This window comes from Globicephala melas, chromosome 5 (genome assembly GCF_963455315.2).
Source record: "Globicephala melas chromosome 5, mGloMel1.2, whole genome shotgun sequence".
NCBI classification, from domain to species: Eukaryota; Metazoa; Chordata; class Mammalia; order Artiodactyla; family Delphinidae; genus Globicephala; species Globicephala melas.
In genome coordinates this window covers 37,569,894-37,588,720 of record NC_083318.1, presented here as the reverse complement: position 1 = coordinate 37,588,720, position 18,827 = coordinate 37,569,894, and the positions used below count along the sequence as shown (strand labels likewise).

Sequence of the window (18,827 nt, the reverse complement as noted above, 5' to 3'; positions counted from 1 at the left end):
GCAGCTAGACCATTGACGACAGCCCATGAATTGCTACATAAGAACATGACTGGCCATTTCTCTTTCCAAGTAAAGTGAACAACCAAGTGCACTGCCCAAATTCTGCCCAGCAGTAGGGCTTCACTTCACCACTGTCCTTCAGCGATATCCTAGAGAGGGGTTGTCGTGCTGCAGCTGTCCACTTTGGGGTGTTGCCTGCATATCACGCAGAACCGTCTGTAAACCAGGAAGAGAAGACTCTTCTCTTCCTCTGTCAACTGACTGTAGGGAACTCCTCGTGGGGCCACTGGTGCAGACTGGGAGAGAGGAGGCAGCGCAGTCAGAGTGGGGACCGTGGGCATCTGGGCTACTTCTTCATGTAACTTGTGTCTTCAGGGCCTGCTCAGGCCTGATCGCATATACACCATTTCCACTGGATAATAGAACTTATGGCTTAGTGGGTCAGATAACACCCAGTTCATGATTGGCAACTCAGGTCAAGTTGTAACTTGGTAGCCCATGGTCTAGTGTTCAGTTTCTACTAAGGCCAGTAGCAGACCAAGAGCTGTTTCACAAAAGGAGACAAGTTATCCACAGAGGATGGCAAGGTTCTACACCAAATTCCTAAGGTCCTATGCTGGGATTCACTTATAGGGGCTGCCAAAGACTCCAAATAGCATCCTTCTCTGCCATTGAGACTTCAAGTATCATTGGATCTGGTGGCCCAAGTAGCAGAGCACAGCAGCCTGGAGCTGGTGCAGAGCCTTATCTTGGGCCCCATTCAAAACTAGCAGCTTTTCAGTAGGTGGGCCAGAGTAATACACCCAAATGTAGAATATGTTGTCTCCAAAATCCCAAGAGGCACACTAGGCATTGTGCCTCTTTTTTGGTTGTAGGAGGAACCAGATGTAACAACTTATCCTTCACTTTAGAAGCAACATTTGACATGCCCCACACCACTGGACTCCTAGAAGTTTTACTGAGGCAAAAGGCACCTGAATTTTTCTCAGATTTATTTCCCACCCCCTGACATGCAAATGCCTTACCAATAAGTCTAGAGTCCTTGCTACTTCTTGCTCACTGGGTCCAGTAAGCACAATGTCATCCATGTAATGGACCAGTGTGATATCTTGTGGAAGGAAAAGACAACCAAGGTCCCTGTGAACTAAGTTGTGACAAAGGGCTGGAGAAATGATAAACCCCTGAGGAAGTATAATGAAGTTGTATTGATGGCCTTGCCAGCTGAAAGCAAACTGCTTCCGATGGTCCTAACTAACAGGTGTCAACAAAAAAGCATTTTCCAGATCAATAGCTGCATACCAGGTACCAGTGGATGTGTTCATCGCTCAAGCAATGAACCCACATCTAGTACAGCAGCTGCAACTGGAGTCACCGCCTGATTAAGCTTATAATAATCCACTGTTATTCTCCAAGCTCCATCTGTCTTCTGCACAGACAGAATAAGGAAGTTGAATAGGGGTGTGGTGGGAATCACCACCCCTGCATTTTTCAAGTCCTTCTTGGGGACAGTAATCTCTGCAGTCCCTCCAGGAATTTGGTATCGCTTTTGGTTCACTGTTTTCCTAGGTAGAGGCAGTTCTAATGGCTTCCTCTTTGCACCATAATAGTCTTCATTCCACAGGTCATGGAATCAATGTGGGGATCTGCTGATGTATATCTATCCCAATTTTGTGCTGAGAAGTAGGAAGATAATCGTAGGGAGACCCACCGGACCCAGCTGTGAGATGGACCTGAGCTAAAACTCCATTGATCACCTGGCCTCCATAAGCTCCTACCCTGACTGGTGGACCAGAGTGATGTTTTGGGTCTCCTCGACTTAATATCAGGGCAGAGCCCATCCAGTAGTCCCCAAAGGCTTATTATTCTCTTTCCTAATTTACAATTACCTTGGTAAACTTGTAGGTCACTGAAGGATAGGCTGGGAGAAAGATGAACAGGATAAGTTTTTGGTATTGTACCAGGATCTTTCTTCAAGGGAAACCAGCGTCCCCTTCATTCAAGGAATTCTGAGAATAGAATGAGAGGATGTGTCTCTGTTTTTAGACTTTTGTTCACTTGGTCTAGAACTTTTCTGCTAACACAGATCAAGTAAGAATTTACTAGGCTTTCTATCTATTTCACTTCCAGGAACACCATGGTCAACTAGCCAATGCTATAAGGTCTATGCTAGTCAGACTATTCTAACTGCGGCTTTGATTCTACTGCCAATTATGGTAACCCAGCCCACCTTGACTTTGGCAACTAAGTACCAGCACTTGGCCATGGTCACCCTGGGATCCAATTACTCCCATTGCATTTAGGTTTCCAATTCATTGACTGCAGTTCCCATTGTAAGGTCTTGTCTATAGAGAATAATCATTGAGCTCTTCAAGAATACTATATTTTTCAAAGTATTGGTCAACTGTATGTTTTCTGGACCCTCCCAGTATGGGTGAAGAGGTCTTAAATGACAAATCCACTCTAACTTGCCAATCTCCCTAAAACCTTGAATCCCTACACTGAACAAAGGAAGGTCCAGCATTTCTAATTTGCCCACTGTGGGCCACCTTTTTCGTACCCGTATTTCAGCCAACCAACCAAACTAACCGTTGGAGCTCTTTCTAACTCCCTTAGCTACAACATTAATTGCAGATCTCTGCTGGGTCCATATCAGTAAGTTCAGCCTGATCCAACTTTATGGTCCTCCTACCATTATCCCACACCTTTGACATCCATTCCGACACATGGTCCCCATATTTATGTCTGTTGAATTAGAAAACTCAAGCTGTTCTTTAGGAGTGTGGCACACCTCCATGGGCCACACTTGTACCTCACCTTTAGGGGCCTGCTGGGACTTGAGTCTAGAAGAAAGAGGGGTGGTGAGAGGCCATTACAGTTTCCCAGGCAATGCAAGGTTAACCCCCTTGGACAGAAATGCAAAGGCCAATACCACTGTGGGTGCAGAAGACACTACCCATTGGAGATGGGGAGGCTGCTTCTACTGGAGGTGGGAAGGTCACTTCTGCTGGGGATAGGGTGACCTCTTCCACTGGCACAGAAGACTCATCAGAATTTAGGGGCTTGATGTCCCTAGCTTCATCAAGATCTTCCCACCTGTCCTCATCCCAACTTACAGGATCAGAGTCAATGCCCTCACTTTAACAGTAGACACCCTGTGAGGCTGGGAGTTCAATGTGCATTATAATCCAGCTGGCCACAGGATGAGATTTTGTGTTTGGTTTTCAGCAATCTCAGTCCTGCAGCTACAGGAGATAAGGGTCTCCTTCAGGGCACACATAGAAGCTTTCAGGTCATTTATATAGTGCTTGAGCTGGGAATTCAAATCCCTAAACTCATCCTTTTCTTTCATGCCAGCCTACCTCATTATAATCATTTTCAAAACATGTTCAAAAGAATCATATACAGTCACCCCACTCGTTGCTTGTTGTAAGTGGTTGATGAGGAGAATCCAATGGAAATATCTGACATATCTCTATTGCCAGATCATGCATGGACAACCAGTGCTCTCTTTACTACTGGAGATAGAGTCATTAGCATCTTTAAATCTAATCAGATCCAAGGGCCAATTCCAGAAACCCCAGAACCAATTCAAACAACTCATCCTTAAAATTCTGTTTATTGAGAACTACTCTCCCGGTACCAAAACCTACATCCATCAGGGTTCTCTGGAGGAAGAGAACCAATAGCATAAATATAGAGATGTATTAAGAGGAATTGGCTCACATGATTATAGAGGCTGAGAAGTCCCACAATCTGCTCTCTGCAAGCTAGAGACCAAGGAAAGCTAGTGGTGTAATTCCAGTCAGAGTCCAAAGAACTGAGAGCCAGGAATATCGATGACATAAGTTCCAGTCTGAGGGCAGAAGAAGACCTATGCCCCAGTTCAATCAATCAGGTTGAATGAATCCTCCCCTCTTTTGCCCTTTTGTTCTATTCAAGCCTTCAACAGACTGGATGATGCCCACCCACATTGAGGAGGGCAATCTTCATCACAGTCTACAGATTCACATGCTAATCTCATCCAGAAACACCCTCACAGAAACGATGTTTAAACAAATATCTGGGCACCCCAAGACCAATAATTTTTGACACACAAAATTAACTGTCACAGGTAGTGAGTTCACCATTACTCAAAGTCACAAGCAAACTTCGGTTGATTACTTGCTTTGACAGTTGAGGAAATCTAAGTGTCAATTTGGGAGGAAGTTGTTAGGAGTAGATGTTGGCAGTATACTTAAGGGCTCTTCCAACCCTTCTATGCTAGCTAGCATTGTTTGGGTGGAAACACTTGCAGCCTAACATTATAGTGTATGCCTTATGGTTTGGGTGCTTCCCTATACTTGCCTCCAGAGTGAAACAAATGCAAAGTACTTGAATTTAGTATGTCACAGTAGAAAGAGTTTGGCCAGAGGGGAAAAAGCCCTGGACCTAGCAACACCATTGGAATCCATTCAGCCATAATCCCTTCCGTATTTCTGATCATCCTTGACAAAATAGGCCTTAGCCAAAACTTGAGTTCTGATTTTCCTTTCCTACAGAATATTCTTTCATCACTGGGCCTCTCCTTTGGTTGATTGCTAACTCAATACACCATACCATCCAGCTTTGGTTCGGCTGGAAATTTTGGACAGTGTTTGTCAATATGGAGAGAAAATGATATGTGGGTACAAAAAGTAGCTGAAACCCCAAAAAAGCCAAATTTGGCTTAAAAAGAAATATTAGCTTTTGGGTGTTCTCTTTCATTTTTAGACTTGAGTATTTAGTCACTCCGTGTTTATTACGTACCTGCCATATACCAGGCACTGAGGATACGTCAGTGAGCAAGAAAACACACTGCCTTTGCCTGCATTAGCTCATGTCTCCACAGGAGATGGAAAATCATAGAAGTGTTAACAGGAAAGTGTCATCAGCACTTGGGGGAGGAGGGACACAGTGATATGGGAACATGCAACAGGACCACCTTATCTGGGGTTGGAGTGAGAGATGAGAATCAGAAAGGCTTCCCAAAATAATGATAGAAGTGGAATGAGAAAGAAGACTACCAGGCAACAGACCAGGAATCATTTTTACATTTTACAGTTGAAAAGTTAGTAGAACAACATTAAGAAATTTTTTGAAAAAGAAAACAATAAGACACCCAAAATCTCATGTTTCATGCTCCCCAATACTGTCATTTTAATTTTTATATGTCTCTGTCCTTTTCTGGTCTATTATTTATCCTGTTATAATCACAGAATACATAAAGCACAATTTACAACTCTTATCTATCTTCTGTTTTTTCCATTTTATATTAAATCAAATGCATCATCTCAATTTTCAGGCCTTTTGCTTGTATTCTACTATCCACTGCAGTGAACTCTTCATGTGCAGAGTTGTTTTTTAGATACTGAAAGATAATGGGGAATGGTGAGTCAGAGAGATGAGCATTTCCATGAGCCCGGGGATACAGGCTCTAGTGCTTTGCTGAAAGGTACTAACCATTTATAGCACCCTGTATCCATTCATGGTCCCTAAAGTAATCTACTCAAATTAACAGACCTCCTGTCCTAATTCTTGCTGAGGTCTTAGAGATTAGGTCCTGGTCTTACTATTTTATCTATTCTTTCATCTCCAAGCCATGGAGGTTGACATTTTTTCTTTTCAAGTTCACTGAAAGAAAAGTAACTCATCCAGCTTCTGGCTCTGGTTAAGGTGAAATAAGCACATTCCACCCCTTTCACTGATTATAGCTAAAAGCCCTGGATATAATATGTAATACAAGTATACAAGAACTCTCAAAATAAATTATAGCAGGCAAATTGACAAGGGAAATCAAAACTTGAAGAACAACCAATATGGCAGCGAGAATTTTGCATTTTTTCCTCCCATATCTCTATACTCCTGAACAGACAATTCCCAGAACCGCCCAATAAGCACTGGCAGAAAAAGCTCTAAGAGAAATCCTCCCTATCTGGCCAGAGGGACAGAAGTGGTAACTGGCCACGTGGGGAAAAGAATACAGTAGGTGTGAAAGAGTCACCTTTAAAAGTGTAAAAATCTCTCCCTTTTTTTTGGCCCTGAGACATCAGCCGTGAAGCTGAACTCCTAGGATTGTGGCAGCACTGGTAGCCACATAGACACCAAAAATCTAAGAAAAGTAATCTTCTCTCTGATAACAGGAACAGGCAAAATGGGCCTCTGTGGTCTGAAGATTGTGGAGGAATGCCAGTTATGTTTTCTTTATTTTTTTTTCTATCAATGTTTTGCCCCAGGTGCAAACCTATTTGTGAAGCTTAACACAATGGGGAGGCTATATCCTTGCATTTCTAGCCAAAATACCAGAAGTGACAACTGGAAACTGGAGATTATTGGGTAAATCACAGTGAGGAGCCAGCTGAAGAAAGGGATGCTCTGAATCTAGGTATGAAGTCCTGGGCTCACCCCTGAGCACCACATCAGAGAACTGACCAGAAGCAATGTAGAAAAAACTTTGAGAAGTGAACTACAAGTTAGACCACCACATGGGCCCAGACCAGCCCCTGGGTGGTACACACACAGGGCAGACCCAGATAGCACTGCAAAAGCTTTGAAAATTAAACTGAAAATGGAAATACTGTCCACAGAATGTGGGTCAGGACTTGCGGTCTGAACGTAACTAGGTTGATTGCCTGCTTTTAAAAAATTGTCCAGAAAGCTTTAATAGGACACAGAGCTTCATAGTATAATATTCAAAATGCCCAAGATATAATTTAAAATCACTTGACATATGAAGAGCTAGGAAAACCTCAGCAACACTCAAGGGAAATAACTATCAACAGATGCCAACCCCAAATGACCCCGATTTTTGTTTTACATCTTTATTGGAGTATAATTGCTTTACAGTGTTGTGTTAGTTTCTGCTGTATAACAAAGTGAATCAGCTATATGCATACATATATCCCCATATCCCCTCCCTCTTGTGTCTCCCTCCTACCCTCCCTATCCCATCCCTCTAGGTAAAATGACCCCAATTTTATGGCTCCTTTAAAGTAACTATTATAGTCCTGCTCTGTGAAATAAGGGAAAACACTCTTGAAATCAATGGAAAGATAGTTCTCATAAAAGAAATTAAAACTATTTCTAAAAATTGAAAATATAGAACTGAAAAACGCAATAACTGGAATGTAAAATTAACTTTAGAGCATTAGTAGCAGAATGGAGATGACAGGGGAAAAGATCAGTGAACTTGAAAACAGATCAATAGAAATTACTCAATCTGAAAAACGAGGGGGAAAAGAGTGAAAGAATGAGCAATGCCAAGTAATGGCAAGTATGTGGGGCATTTGGAACTCCCCTACATCACTGGTGGGAACTATAAACAGGAGCAGCCTCTCTAGAATGGTGATCAAAGAAAACATCTAAAGCATGTTTCCTAATATTGAGCTCGTGAGCTGAACGTGTGCACCAAGCCCAAGCTTCTCATCACCCCCCACCCCACACACACTGACACATTCTCTCTCCCACCTACTCATGGGGCCAGGGCATTCCTGCATGGAGGGACAGAGAGTGTGTAGGTCGTGTGGCAAGTCAATTCCTGATACAGAGAAAACAGTGACACTGATAAAGATCCCCTCCTTGACCAAACTTTAGTCAGTCTCCTCTGAGCACTCTTCTTGACTAGACCTTGTCCTTGGCCTGCAGATCCCAGTTTTGGCAAGAATCCTGCTAAGCCAGTTTAATGAGAATACCCCAACCTTTGATATCTAATCAGGGTCCTCTTCCCCCATCTTTCATATCCAATCAAGCTCCTCTTTTCCCTGCTCTTGTTATCTAACCAAGTCCATCTTAGTAATTTCCATCCACTGACTCCCTCACCCTGCCCATTGGCTATAAATCCCTAGCTGCCCCCATTTTATTTAAGTTGAGCTCAATCTCTCTCCCCTATTCAATAGTCTTAACCACTATTGCGATAGTCTTGAATAATGTTTTCCTTGCCTGCTTAACTCCATCTGGTGCAATTTTCCTTTGGCAATCCTCACAGCTTTAAACCCATATATTTAATCCAATCAGAAAAGTTGAACCAGACTTCCCTGTTGGCTCAGTGGTTAAGAATCTGCCTGCCTGCCTGACACATGTTCAAGTCCTGGCCCTGGAAGATCCCACATGCTGCAGAACAACTAAGCCCTTGCACCACAACTACTGAAGCCTGCGCTCTAGAGCCCGTGAGCCACAACTACTGAGCCTGCCTGCCACAACTACTGAAGTCCACGCACCTAGAGCCTGTGCTCCGCAACAAGAAAAGCCACCACAATGAGAAGCCCATGCATGGTAACAAAGAGTAGCCCCTGCTTGCTGCAACTAGAGAAAGCCCACGTCAGCAATGAAGACCCAATGCAGCCAAAAATTAATTAATTAATTAAAAAAAAAAAGAAAAGTTGAACCAGTGAATGCCAGATTCTCCATTTCCCCAAGAAAACCAGTTCTCCTCACTTGGGGGAAGAGTGAGTAAAAAGGGCAGAGAAGTTCCTGTTTAAGATAGTGGCTGGCCCATACACAAGGCCAGATGGAGATGAAAGTCTTACAGAGGATAACTTCTCAGTACAGCTAGAGTCATTCAAGATACAGCTTCCATCTTTGGCGTGAAGACAGGAAAGGGAACTCAAGGTTCTGGGCCTCTGACAATGAGGTGGCAAGTGGATCTATAATTCTCAACTCCAAATGGACCAGCAGTTTGGGAAACTTTATAAGTAATTCAGCCCTGGAAGGCTGCCCTGCAAAAAAATTCCTAGCCAGGTATTCATTGGTCAATCCACCAGCCAATCACCAGCAAGCAAGGAAGGTGAGACAAAGTCAGTGATTGGCCAGGCTTGGGTTCCCTCAGCAGGAATTGACTCTGCTCTCCCAGCACTGGCTAGTCACCTATGGGCCCTTGAGAGATTAGGAAGCTGAAATTATCAAGAAGCACAGGACTCAGTGGAAAAATATCTCCCCAGTTTTTATTTTCCAGTGAGACTGAGGTAGAGGTGTTTGCACAGAGCATTAGGGATGTTTTCCTTATAATGAAGGTTCACTCATTTAGAAACAGGTCACAGGGTGGGCGTTCCATCCTAAACATTTATAGTCACAAGGGTGCGTGTACTTGAAGGGATTATGTAAGTGAGTGAATGTGTCTGTGTCTGTTTTAAACACATGAAACATTCCTCTTATGTTATTGCATATGTTCACCTGCTCTGGGCATTATCAACTGGCGCTTATCTAGAAAAATGAAGAACTGCTCCAAGAGAGAGGGGGCCATGTCTGTTTGACTGTACACTGTAGCCAGATAGCATAGCATCTGGCACATAGCAGGTGCACAATAAATATTGGTTGAACGAATAAATGAATGAATGGGTAGTGTAGTAGACAGAAAAATAGCCCCCAGAGATACCCAGGGCCTAATCCCCAGAACCTGTGAATATGTTACCTTGCATGGCAAAAGAGACTTTGCTGATGTGAATAAGTTACAGAGCTTGAGATGGGGGAATTAGGCAAATCCAATGTGATCACAATGGTCCATATAAGAGGGAGGCAGGAGGGTCAGAGTCAGAGAAGGAGATGTGATGGTGGAAGCAGAGAGTGGAGAAAGAGAGATAGAGAAAGACATAGAAAGAGAGGGGAGGGGAGAGAGATTTGAAGATGCTACACTGGTGGCCTTGGAGATGGAGGAAGGACTCCTGAGCCAAGGAATGCAGGTACCTCTAGACGCTAGAAAAGGAAAGAAAAATGATTCACCCCTACAGACTCCAAAAGGAGTTCAGCCTTGCCAACACACTGATTTTATCATTTCTGACCTCCAGAACGATAAGAGAATAAATATGTGTTGTGCTAGGGCACTAAGTTTGCAGTGATTTGTTACAGCAGCAAGAGGAAACTAATACAGTTAGCCCAGAGCAGCTGTCTCCACAGTGAGATATGGGTAAGCAGAGCACAAGACAATTCATTGGGATCTAAGGAGAAAATATGATAAAGGATTTATATTCATCTTTCTTCTTGAAGTAAATATTACTGGACTTATTTTACATGGTTCAAACACCATCCCTAACCCAGACTGGCCATTAGTTAGATTACATGTCTTGGCTACTTCTCCTCGCAGATGTTTTTTGTTTTTGTTTTTGTTTTTTGCGGTACGCAGGCCTCTCACTGTTGTGGCCTCTCCCATTGTGGAGCACAGGCTCCAGACGCGCAGGCTCAGAGGCCATGGCTCACGGACCCAGCCGCTCCGCGGCATGTGGGATCTTCCCAGACCGGGGCACGAACCCGTGTCCCCTGCATCGGCAGGCGGACTCTCAACCACTGCGCCACCAGGGAAGCCCCTCACAGATGTTTTGAAAAACTTCTCTCTTCCTCTTCTCAGAATTTCAAGATTCCTAATTTTTAATGTAGCACATGTAACCCTTCTATTTCTGTTACATAGTAGGCCCCAGAAAAGTTGTGTTTATTGGAGGGAGGAGCAAATGAAAGAGTGTAAATGTAGTGACAGGAGCACCGGCCACCCACCTAGACCATGATGTTGAAGGTCACACCCGAAGGATAAAGGGCAGTGAGCAGTAAGAATCCCAGGTCTGGACTTCATGGAGCAGAGCTGCTATAACAGCCCTGAACTGTCTAGCAATAACCTTTGCTGGTGAGAGTCAAAACTTCTTTCTTGTTTAAGCTACTCTTATTTGGGGTTTCTCTTCCTCAGGACTAAACCTAAACTCAATTCATACGGGTCATGACAGGAAATAGCCCAAGGCAAATGAGAATACATGAAGCAAATCTAATCATTTAGACACTCAGCAAGGTGTTTCTCTAGGGCACAGGTGCCTCCGGGTTAAAGGAGCATGAATTTATATTCATGTTGTGTAGTTACTGCAGCTTCTCTGTAGTCTTGGAGCTGTCTGTGGTGCTGACCTGGGTTTTCTGCCTAAGAATACTAATTTCTCTTCTTTACAAGTTTGCAAAATACTTTCACATTATTGCTTATAATGCTGGTGGTAACTTGTGAAGTAAATTTTAATGGATTCATTTCATTTCATCCAAACCCTGTTCTTCCAGCTCCAAGCCCAGCCAAGTTTAGTTCTCCTGTCACTGCACTGCAGGATCTCAGAAATGTGGCCCCAGCCCCTTGTCTCCAGGAGACATGGCTGGGAGCATGACTCTGACATGCATCCCTCCCTGTGTGTACCATACATGTATATTCATCCCTTCTGCTCTGACTGCCTGACACATACTGATCTGTGGTAGATTGTAGCATTAACAGCTCCGATGAATCATGCTTCCTGGTGTGCATGGTTATGTAATCCCCTTGTGTAATCCCCTACTGCTTTGAGTCTGGACTTGGCCACGCAACTTTCTTTGGCCACTGAGACATCAGAAAATGTGATATGAGCAGAAGCTTGATGAGCACTTTTGCTCCAGCTCTCTCCCTCTTAGAGTGCTAATATCATCGTGTGTGGAAGCCCAATCTAGCCTCCTTGAGGATGAAAGGCCATATAAAGGGAGAGGCCCAGCTGTATCCACTGTTCCAGCTAAGCCCAGATCCGGTGACCCTCCAGCTGAATGTGGCTGTATGAGTGAGTCCAAGAAAAAATAGCAGAAGAACCACCCAACCAAAATGACCAGAAATAAATTATTATTGCTTCAAACTGCCAAGTTTTGGCATTGTTCGTCATGCTAGACAGACCATGTGGGAGACCCCCTAGAGAGGGCAATGCCCGAGATGCCCCTGCTATTCCATAGGTTGCCATGTCCTGTCTCACCAACCAGGCCATGAAACTTCCCCAAAGTGGGGGACAGAGCATTCCTGCCATTACCCAGAGACAGGAATAGGGTAAGGAGAGTGAGGTGCAAAGTTTAAGGAAGTGCTCACTGCTCGCCTGTTGTCACATGCTCCTTCCGTGCAGTGGGTGGAGAAAGCACAGGAATTAAGGCCACCTTCAAATTCCACGTAGGTCCCTCTGGCTAGGTGATCGTGGGTGAGTCTCTGGACCCCTCCCCAGTTCAACTGCCTCATCTTTTTAATGGGCAGGCTGGAAGGACCTCACAGGGGTATTGTCAAGGTAAACCTCTGAAGGCACTTTGCTAGTTACAAAGAGCATTCAAGTGTGTTGCATGATGAAAACACTTCTTGTGGGGCTTTCAGCCCTGCAGGCCCTTGATCAGTCCTAAGTGTGAGGACTGCCACCACCCCCGACAGAAAACACCACCCCTGGACTCGCTGTGTAAACACCTAGTTACTCAGTGGCATCACCTGAGCCTGACATGTGTGTGTGTGTGTGTGTGTGAGTGTGTGTGTGTGTGTGTGTGTGTGTGTGTGTGTGTAGGAGACCGAGGTCGGGAGAGACATCGACATTTATTGAACACCTACTTCGTGCCCAACACTGGTCTAGGCTGAGAAGGAGACCAAGCCTTGTGGGAACAAGACCAGAGGAGTCTCAGCTCTTGTCGCTGTTGGCTTTCAGGACGATGTAGTTCTACCTAAGCTAGGAACCTCAAAGTCTTCTTAAAATTTATCAAACTGCAGAGTTCTTTTAAAAAGGAGAAAAGGGGGCTTCCCTGGTGGCGCAGTGGTTGAGAGTCCGCCTGCCGATGCAGGGGACACGGATTCGTGCCCCGGTCCGGGAGGATCCCACATGCCGCGGAGCGGCTGGGCCCGTGAGCCATGGCCACTGAGCCTGCGCGTCCGGAGCCTGTGCTCCGCAACGGGAGAGGCCACAACAGTGAGAGGCCCACGTACCGAAAAAAAAAAAAAAGGAGAAAAGGAAAGGAAAAAGAACGACACGAAAATAATCTCAGTGTTACGCGAACTCATTTAATCCTCACCCAGAACGTTGGGGTTAAGTTACCCATTTCTCAGGCAAAGAAACTGAAGCTAGGAGAGGTGCTCAAATTCAGACAATTAAGAAAGGGGAAGCTAAAAGCTGAACTCAAGGCTGTGGCGCTTCAAAGCCTAGGTAGTGTGGCTTGGCGACAGGCAGCTGGGATGTGGAGTTAGGGCCTCTCAGGGCCAAATAATTCTTTGTGGTGGGAGGCTGTCCTGCGCACAGTAGGAAGTTTAGCGGCATCCCTGGCCTCAGCCGTTAGATGGCAGTGATCTCAGGTGGCCTCAGCCTGCAGTGGCTTGAAACATGATTTCAGTTCCCGGCCAGAAATTGAAGTCAGGCTGCGGCAGCAAGAACGCTGAATGCTAGCCTCTAGACCAGTGGCCAGTGACAAGGCCCCGGCCTGTCGGCTCTGTAGAAATGAATTTCCACAAAGAGACAGAAAGCAGTGAAACAAGTAAAGTGTTTATTAGGAGGAAAAAGGATACACGTGCGTAGACACACAGTCAGGCTCAGTGTCTCACCCTTGTGGTAGTTTGAATCACTTCTGTGGGGCATTTCTTCCAGGTTTCCTCTGCCTGGTCATCTTGCTTTGCCTGGCTCTGAGTCCGTATTTGGTATAACTCAGGGTCCTCCCCATGTGCACGCGCATCTCTTAGCCAAGATGGATTCTAGCGAAGAGGCCTATGGTTAAGTTGACATCACCTACTATGGGATGACACCCCCACATTTTGGCCCCCGAGGAGCCTTTCTGTGCATGTGTAGCCCTGAGGGTCTCCTTGGCCTCGAGAATGAGACATCTGTGGTCTCTTTATCTCTTATCTGGGCAGGGCTCAGCACCTCTTGCTCCAGCTATTATCTTCATCTTGGAGTATCTGTCCACAGGGGACCGACTCCAGCTGCTCAGCCTGGGGCCCATCTATCTCCTGCCTCAGCGGGAGCACCTCACACTCAATTGTGGCAACCAAAAAATGTCTCCAGACACGGCCAAATGTCCCCTGGGAGAGAAAATTGTCTCCATTGAGAACCACAGGCCTAGGTAAAAACCCTGGTTCCACCACTTACTAGTCATCTAACCTTGGAAAACCAACTTAACCTCTCTGTGCCTCAGTGTTCTCATCCGTAAAATGGAAAAATAGTAGTACGTGCGGTTAATGTAAGGATCAAATAGGGATTAGGAAAGTACCTGGCCAAAATATGGGCTCCTTTTTTTAATGCTGCCTCCCCTCCAAACACAAAGGAGCACCAGGGCAGGGACACAATGAACATCAGCTTACCCAAGCATATAGGAATGCATCAGTTAACCAGCTAATGAACAGATGAACGAGGAGTATTCTGATACAGGCATCAGTGCGTTTGCTGAGTGCCATGCCTGCCTCAGCAGCCCCTCTCACCACCTCAGGGCAGATAAGGAAGACGCAATGGGCAGACTCTCCGGTTCAAGTCCAGCTTGGCCACTCACGAGCTATGTGACCCAGGGCTAGTTACTTAGCTTCCCAATGCCTTCACTCCCCCATCTGTAAAATGGGGGTAACAAAAGTGCCTGCCTTGCAGGGTTGCAAGGATTAAATGAATCCGTACATGCACAGCCCGGGCACAGAATGAGTCTCTACAGTGCCTGCCTTTGCTGTTAGCATTAACCCTCCACAGCCCTGCACCCACACCGGCCACCCTTCTCTCTCCCAGCGTGCCCCCACACAGTCCCGTGTCCAGGCCTCTGCACTGGCCACTCCCTCTGCCCAGAGCACTCCTCCCCCTGGACACTGGTGTCGCCCTGAGCCTTCCTTCTCCATCTGCGTCTCTCTTCTTCATGCCTCTTGCTTGACTTCCCTAAATCAAATGGCAGCCACATCACTCCACTCACTCTGTTTTATTTTGCGTCACATCAGTATCACTGCGTGACATGACATTTCAGAGTCTGGACAGCATAATACACTGCAGTACAGTACAGTATCATAGTGTTGGTTTGCTGTCTCTCTCCCACTGAAATATAAGTTCCCAGACCTCAGAGTAATTAATTGGCAACTATATTCCTAGAAGAGTGCCTAGCACGTAGTAGGTATAAATAATTGTAATGAATGATGAGTGCTATTGTGCAGAAGGCATTCCCCAGATCCTCACATAACCCATGTTTCCTGACACAGAAATTATTTGAACTGGGGCCGAGAACGTTTGCCACCAAAAAACTTTTCTTGTAACAACCTGTCTTTTAGAATAGAAGAGTTGCATTTTAGAGATTTTTCAAATCAATTAGAGTTTCTGAAACTATGTTCCCTGAAACTGTGATCTCCAAAGAGAGAGTAATAAGGAATTGTACCAAACAGGTATTCACAAGGTCAAAGACATTGGAGAACAATGCAGAATTCTCTCCTGCTTGGGGAGTCACGATGCACAGGAAAAGTTCTAAAAAGCCCTGTAGAAAACAGATATTGTACCTCGGTTTGCTGAATTTATTTCACCCTAGACCCTATCCACTAACATTTGCATCATGAAACACGATTTGGAAAACTGTGCTCTCGTATAAGTCTTTCAATTTACAGAGGCAGACAGAAACTGAGACCCAGAGAGGTGAGTTGACTCATTCGAGGTCACACAGCTATCTCCTGAATCTCAGAGTAGGGCGCTTTTCACTGCCCCTGATGTTTCCCTAATGGTCCACTTAGCAATCAGCTCACAAGAGGTAAAAATGGAACACTAGACTTCAGATTCCCATATCAATCTGACTAAATCATATATGAAAACTAATGTATCAAATAGGATTCGCTTTCAATCTCACCATACCAGAAAGTCAGTTATGCATTCAGCAGCTGTTTATTAAGCATTACGTACCAGGCACTCTGCACATTTTGCAGTGAGTAAGACCTGGTTGTTCAGGAGACTGACAATAAAATTCTCCCTAAAGAGACCAAAAGTGATTGAACCATCCTTGAGAAGCCTGCTTCAAAGTAGGGACCTGTACGAAATTACATGTTCACATTTCATTTGCTTCCATTAACAACGCTCACGTTTAGATCTAATGGTAATAATATGCTCTGGTCTGGAGTGGCTCTGGAACTAAATGCTCCCCTTTGCTGCGCAGACTGCACAGAAGAAAAACAAAAAGACTGGAATTCATTGGGCTTTTTCGTCGATTTTCCAATTTCAAGTTCATTCAAATATCATCTCTGGTTCCTACATTTTAGTTAAAATGCATTCCCTCACTTCCTATTGTCTACAGATGAAAATGCCTATTTAAAAACTGGTTTTGTTTTTTGAAAGCATATCAACTCACACATTTCAAAGCCCTTCAGAAAACACGGTAGATCAAAAGCCATGTAACTTTAAAACATTATAGATATGAGGTTGAGAAGGACCAGGTGATTACTCTATATGATCTTTTCAATGAACTGATAGCATCTCTCTAGGAACCAGGAGAATTGTTTTATGTTATGTAATTAGAAAAAGAAGATTCCAAATGAGAAAAAAAAATGGAATTCCAGGCTTGAGAAGTCCATATTTGATGTTGTGGCATGAAGCCAGCTTTCAGCACAGACTCAAGATGTGTGTATCTAATTTTTTAAAATTCGGAGATATCAGAAACTCTTCAAGTTCTCTTGCCCCTGTGTGTACCTTTAAGGCCAAACTGACTGTAAAGAAAATAAATGGGTGCTTCCAGACCCAGCCAAAATCTTTCCTGCTTTTAAGGATGCTCTCATGGCTTCTCTAGGAGCCATCCTGAAAACCAATCTGGCAAAGCAACGATAATCACCCCATAGAATACATAATTTGTGTCTATTCGACACCAGAACAAATCAGGAAGAATTCCTCAGCGGTAGCAAAGACACACAGCAAGGAGAAACTGCAGAAACACAGGCCACAGGAAGCAAGATACAGGAAAGCCACACACACTTCCATCAGCGCTACACACGTTGAACCTTATTGCTTAAAAATCAGCCCAAACACAAATAAGTCACTGGACAATCTATCCATTTAAAAGGGGAGGGGAGAGTATATTTTTTAAAGAAAAATATCACTTTTTTTTTTTTTAGAATCAATCACCATCTTATCTTCTCTAACAGAACCGTTGACCCATCTCTGCTAGGCTAGGGTATATTTGACTGAGTTTTTTCCAACTGCTTCTGCCGAATCTTTCCTCAACAAATCAGTCTGGTGAGGTTTCTAAGCACATGGACTACTACACTGACACAGAAGGCATGATAAACTGAGCAGCAGTGGAGATGTCTGTGTGTGTCCAGTGTGTATTCTGCATGCTGGCTAATGTCTACGCGGTTATATAGATCCACAAAGAGCAGTTGTTAGGCAGTTAAATGGAATCCATTTGGGGTGAAAGGCGTTATTTTGCCTAATGAAATCTCCCCCTCACAGTCCAGCTCCCAGACAGGCTGGGCAGCAGGGTCACCACCTGGGGACGTCTGAGAGATCTGGGACGTGCGACTGAAAGGGCTCTCCTCTTCCTCCTTTGTCCACCTCCGCGTCACCCGGGGTCACCGCGTTGGGGATCGTATGGATGTAGGCAGCTGCGATCTCCTTGTGGAAGGCGGTGTCCTGGTTGCAGGAGATGAGCTCATTGCTGATGTTCACTGTCTCCACCTGAGTGCGGGAGCAGAGGTGGCTGCACCCCAGCAGCTGGGCAAACACCTTCCGGAAGTCAGCGTTGAAGGCGTAGATGATGGGGTTGAGGGAGGAGTTGGCCCAGCCAAACCAGATGAAGACTTCGAAGGTGGTCTCGCTGACGCAGGGGAAGCCCTCGGGGTGTCCGCTGCAGAAAGGGACCATGCAGTTAAGGATGAAGAAGGGCAGCCAGCAGCACACGAAGACCCCCATGATCACCGATAGGGTCTTGAGGACCTTGGTCTCCTTCTTGATAGATGCCCGCAGGCCGGTGTCGGGCGCACAGGCCTCACGGCTCCGGCAGCTCTGCGCGTGCTCCGCGGCCTCTCCAGGGAGGTAATCCTGCGGATTTGCACCTGGGCGATGCGGTAGATGCGCGTGTAGGTCACGATCATGATGGCCACCGGGATGTAGAAGCTGATGAGTGAGGAGGAGACTGCGTAAGCTCGGTTCAGGCTGGAGTCACAGTTTTCCGCCCTCAAGTCTGGCTCCCCGGCTTCCTCCCAGGGCGTCCCGTTGACCAGGTTAGATGGTGGGTCCACCCCACCCCAGGAGCCCATCTTGTCCCTGTGCCAGTGGAGCTGGACTGGGATGAAGGAGATGAGGATGGACAAGGTCCACGCCAAGCCGACCATGACCAAGGCCACACGCTGCGTCATCTTGCACTTGTAGCAGAAGGGCCTGGAGATGGCCCAGTAGCGGTCCACGCTGATGATGCACAGGTTCAGGATGGAGGCGGTGGAGCACGTGATGTCGAAGGCCACCCAGATGTCGCAGAAGGCCCCAAAAGGCCAGTAACCGGCCACCTCGGCGACCGCCTTCCAGGGCATGACCAGCAGCGCCACGAAGAGGTCAGACACAGCCAGAGACACAATGAAGACGTAGGTCATCCTGGCGCGCAGGTGGCGACTGCGCACGATGGACGCGCACACCAGCACATTGCCCAGCAGGGTCCAGACGATGAACAGGGTCGGGAGGCAGGCCGTGACCACTTGCGCTGGCCCCAGCAGCGTCGCCCCCTCCGAGGCCCCCACGGCGCCCCCCTGCGCCAGCTGCTGCTGCCGGGACCGCGCCCGGTAGGCGGTGCCGTTTCGCCCAGGCGGCAGCATATCGAGTTCGGTGGCACAGGCTGGCTGCGCGCGGTCCCAACTTCTGCCCTGCGTTCACCGGGCGGCCCCATCGGGTACCCGGAGGGGGGTACCCCGGGACCCGCGGCTAAGGGATCCCCGAGTCTCGGGGGGCGCTCACCGTGCGCTGCGCCGGGGCCCTGGGGCGCGCCGGCACCCCTCTTGCCTCCTCGACCGCCACCGGGTCTGTGGCCGCGTTGCGCCGCTCCAGTGCCGGGAAGCGGCCGGTGCCGGAGGGGCTGTTCCCGGGAGCCGGTAGTGCGCCAGCCGGCGACGGCGGCTGGGTCTG

At 46.4% G+C, this 18,827-nt stretch overlaps 1 protein-coding gene across 1 annotated transcript; it reads right to left on the bottom strand.

Moving 5' to 3' along the window:
- Nucleotides 1–13,336: 13,336 nt before the first annotated feature.
- DRD5 (dopamine receptor D5) lies at nt 13,337–18,827 on the bottom strand. Its single transcript, XM_060298752.1, is given in 3 exon segments — nt 13,337–17,260; nt 17,262–17,734; nt 17,737–18,827. Coding segments are annotated over 3 exon segments (1,422 nt in total). The 5' UTR covers nt 18,521–18,827; the 3' UTR covers nt 13,337–17,095.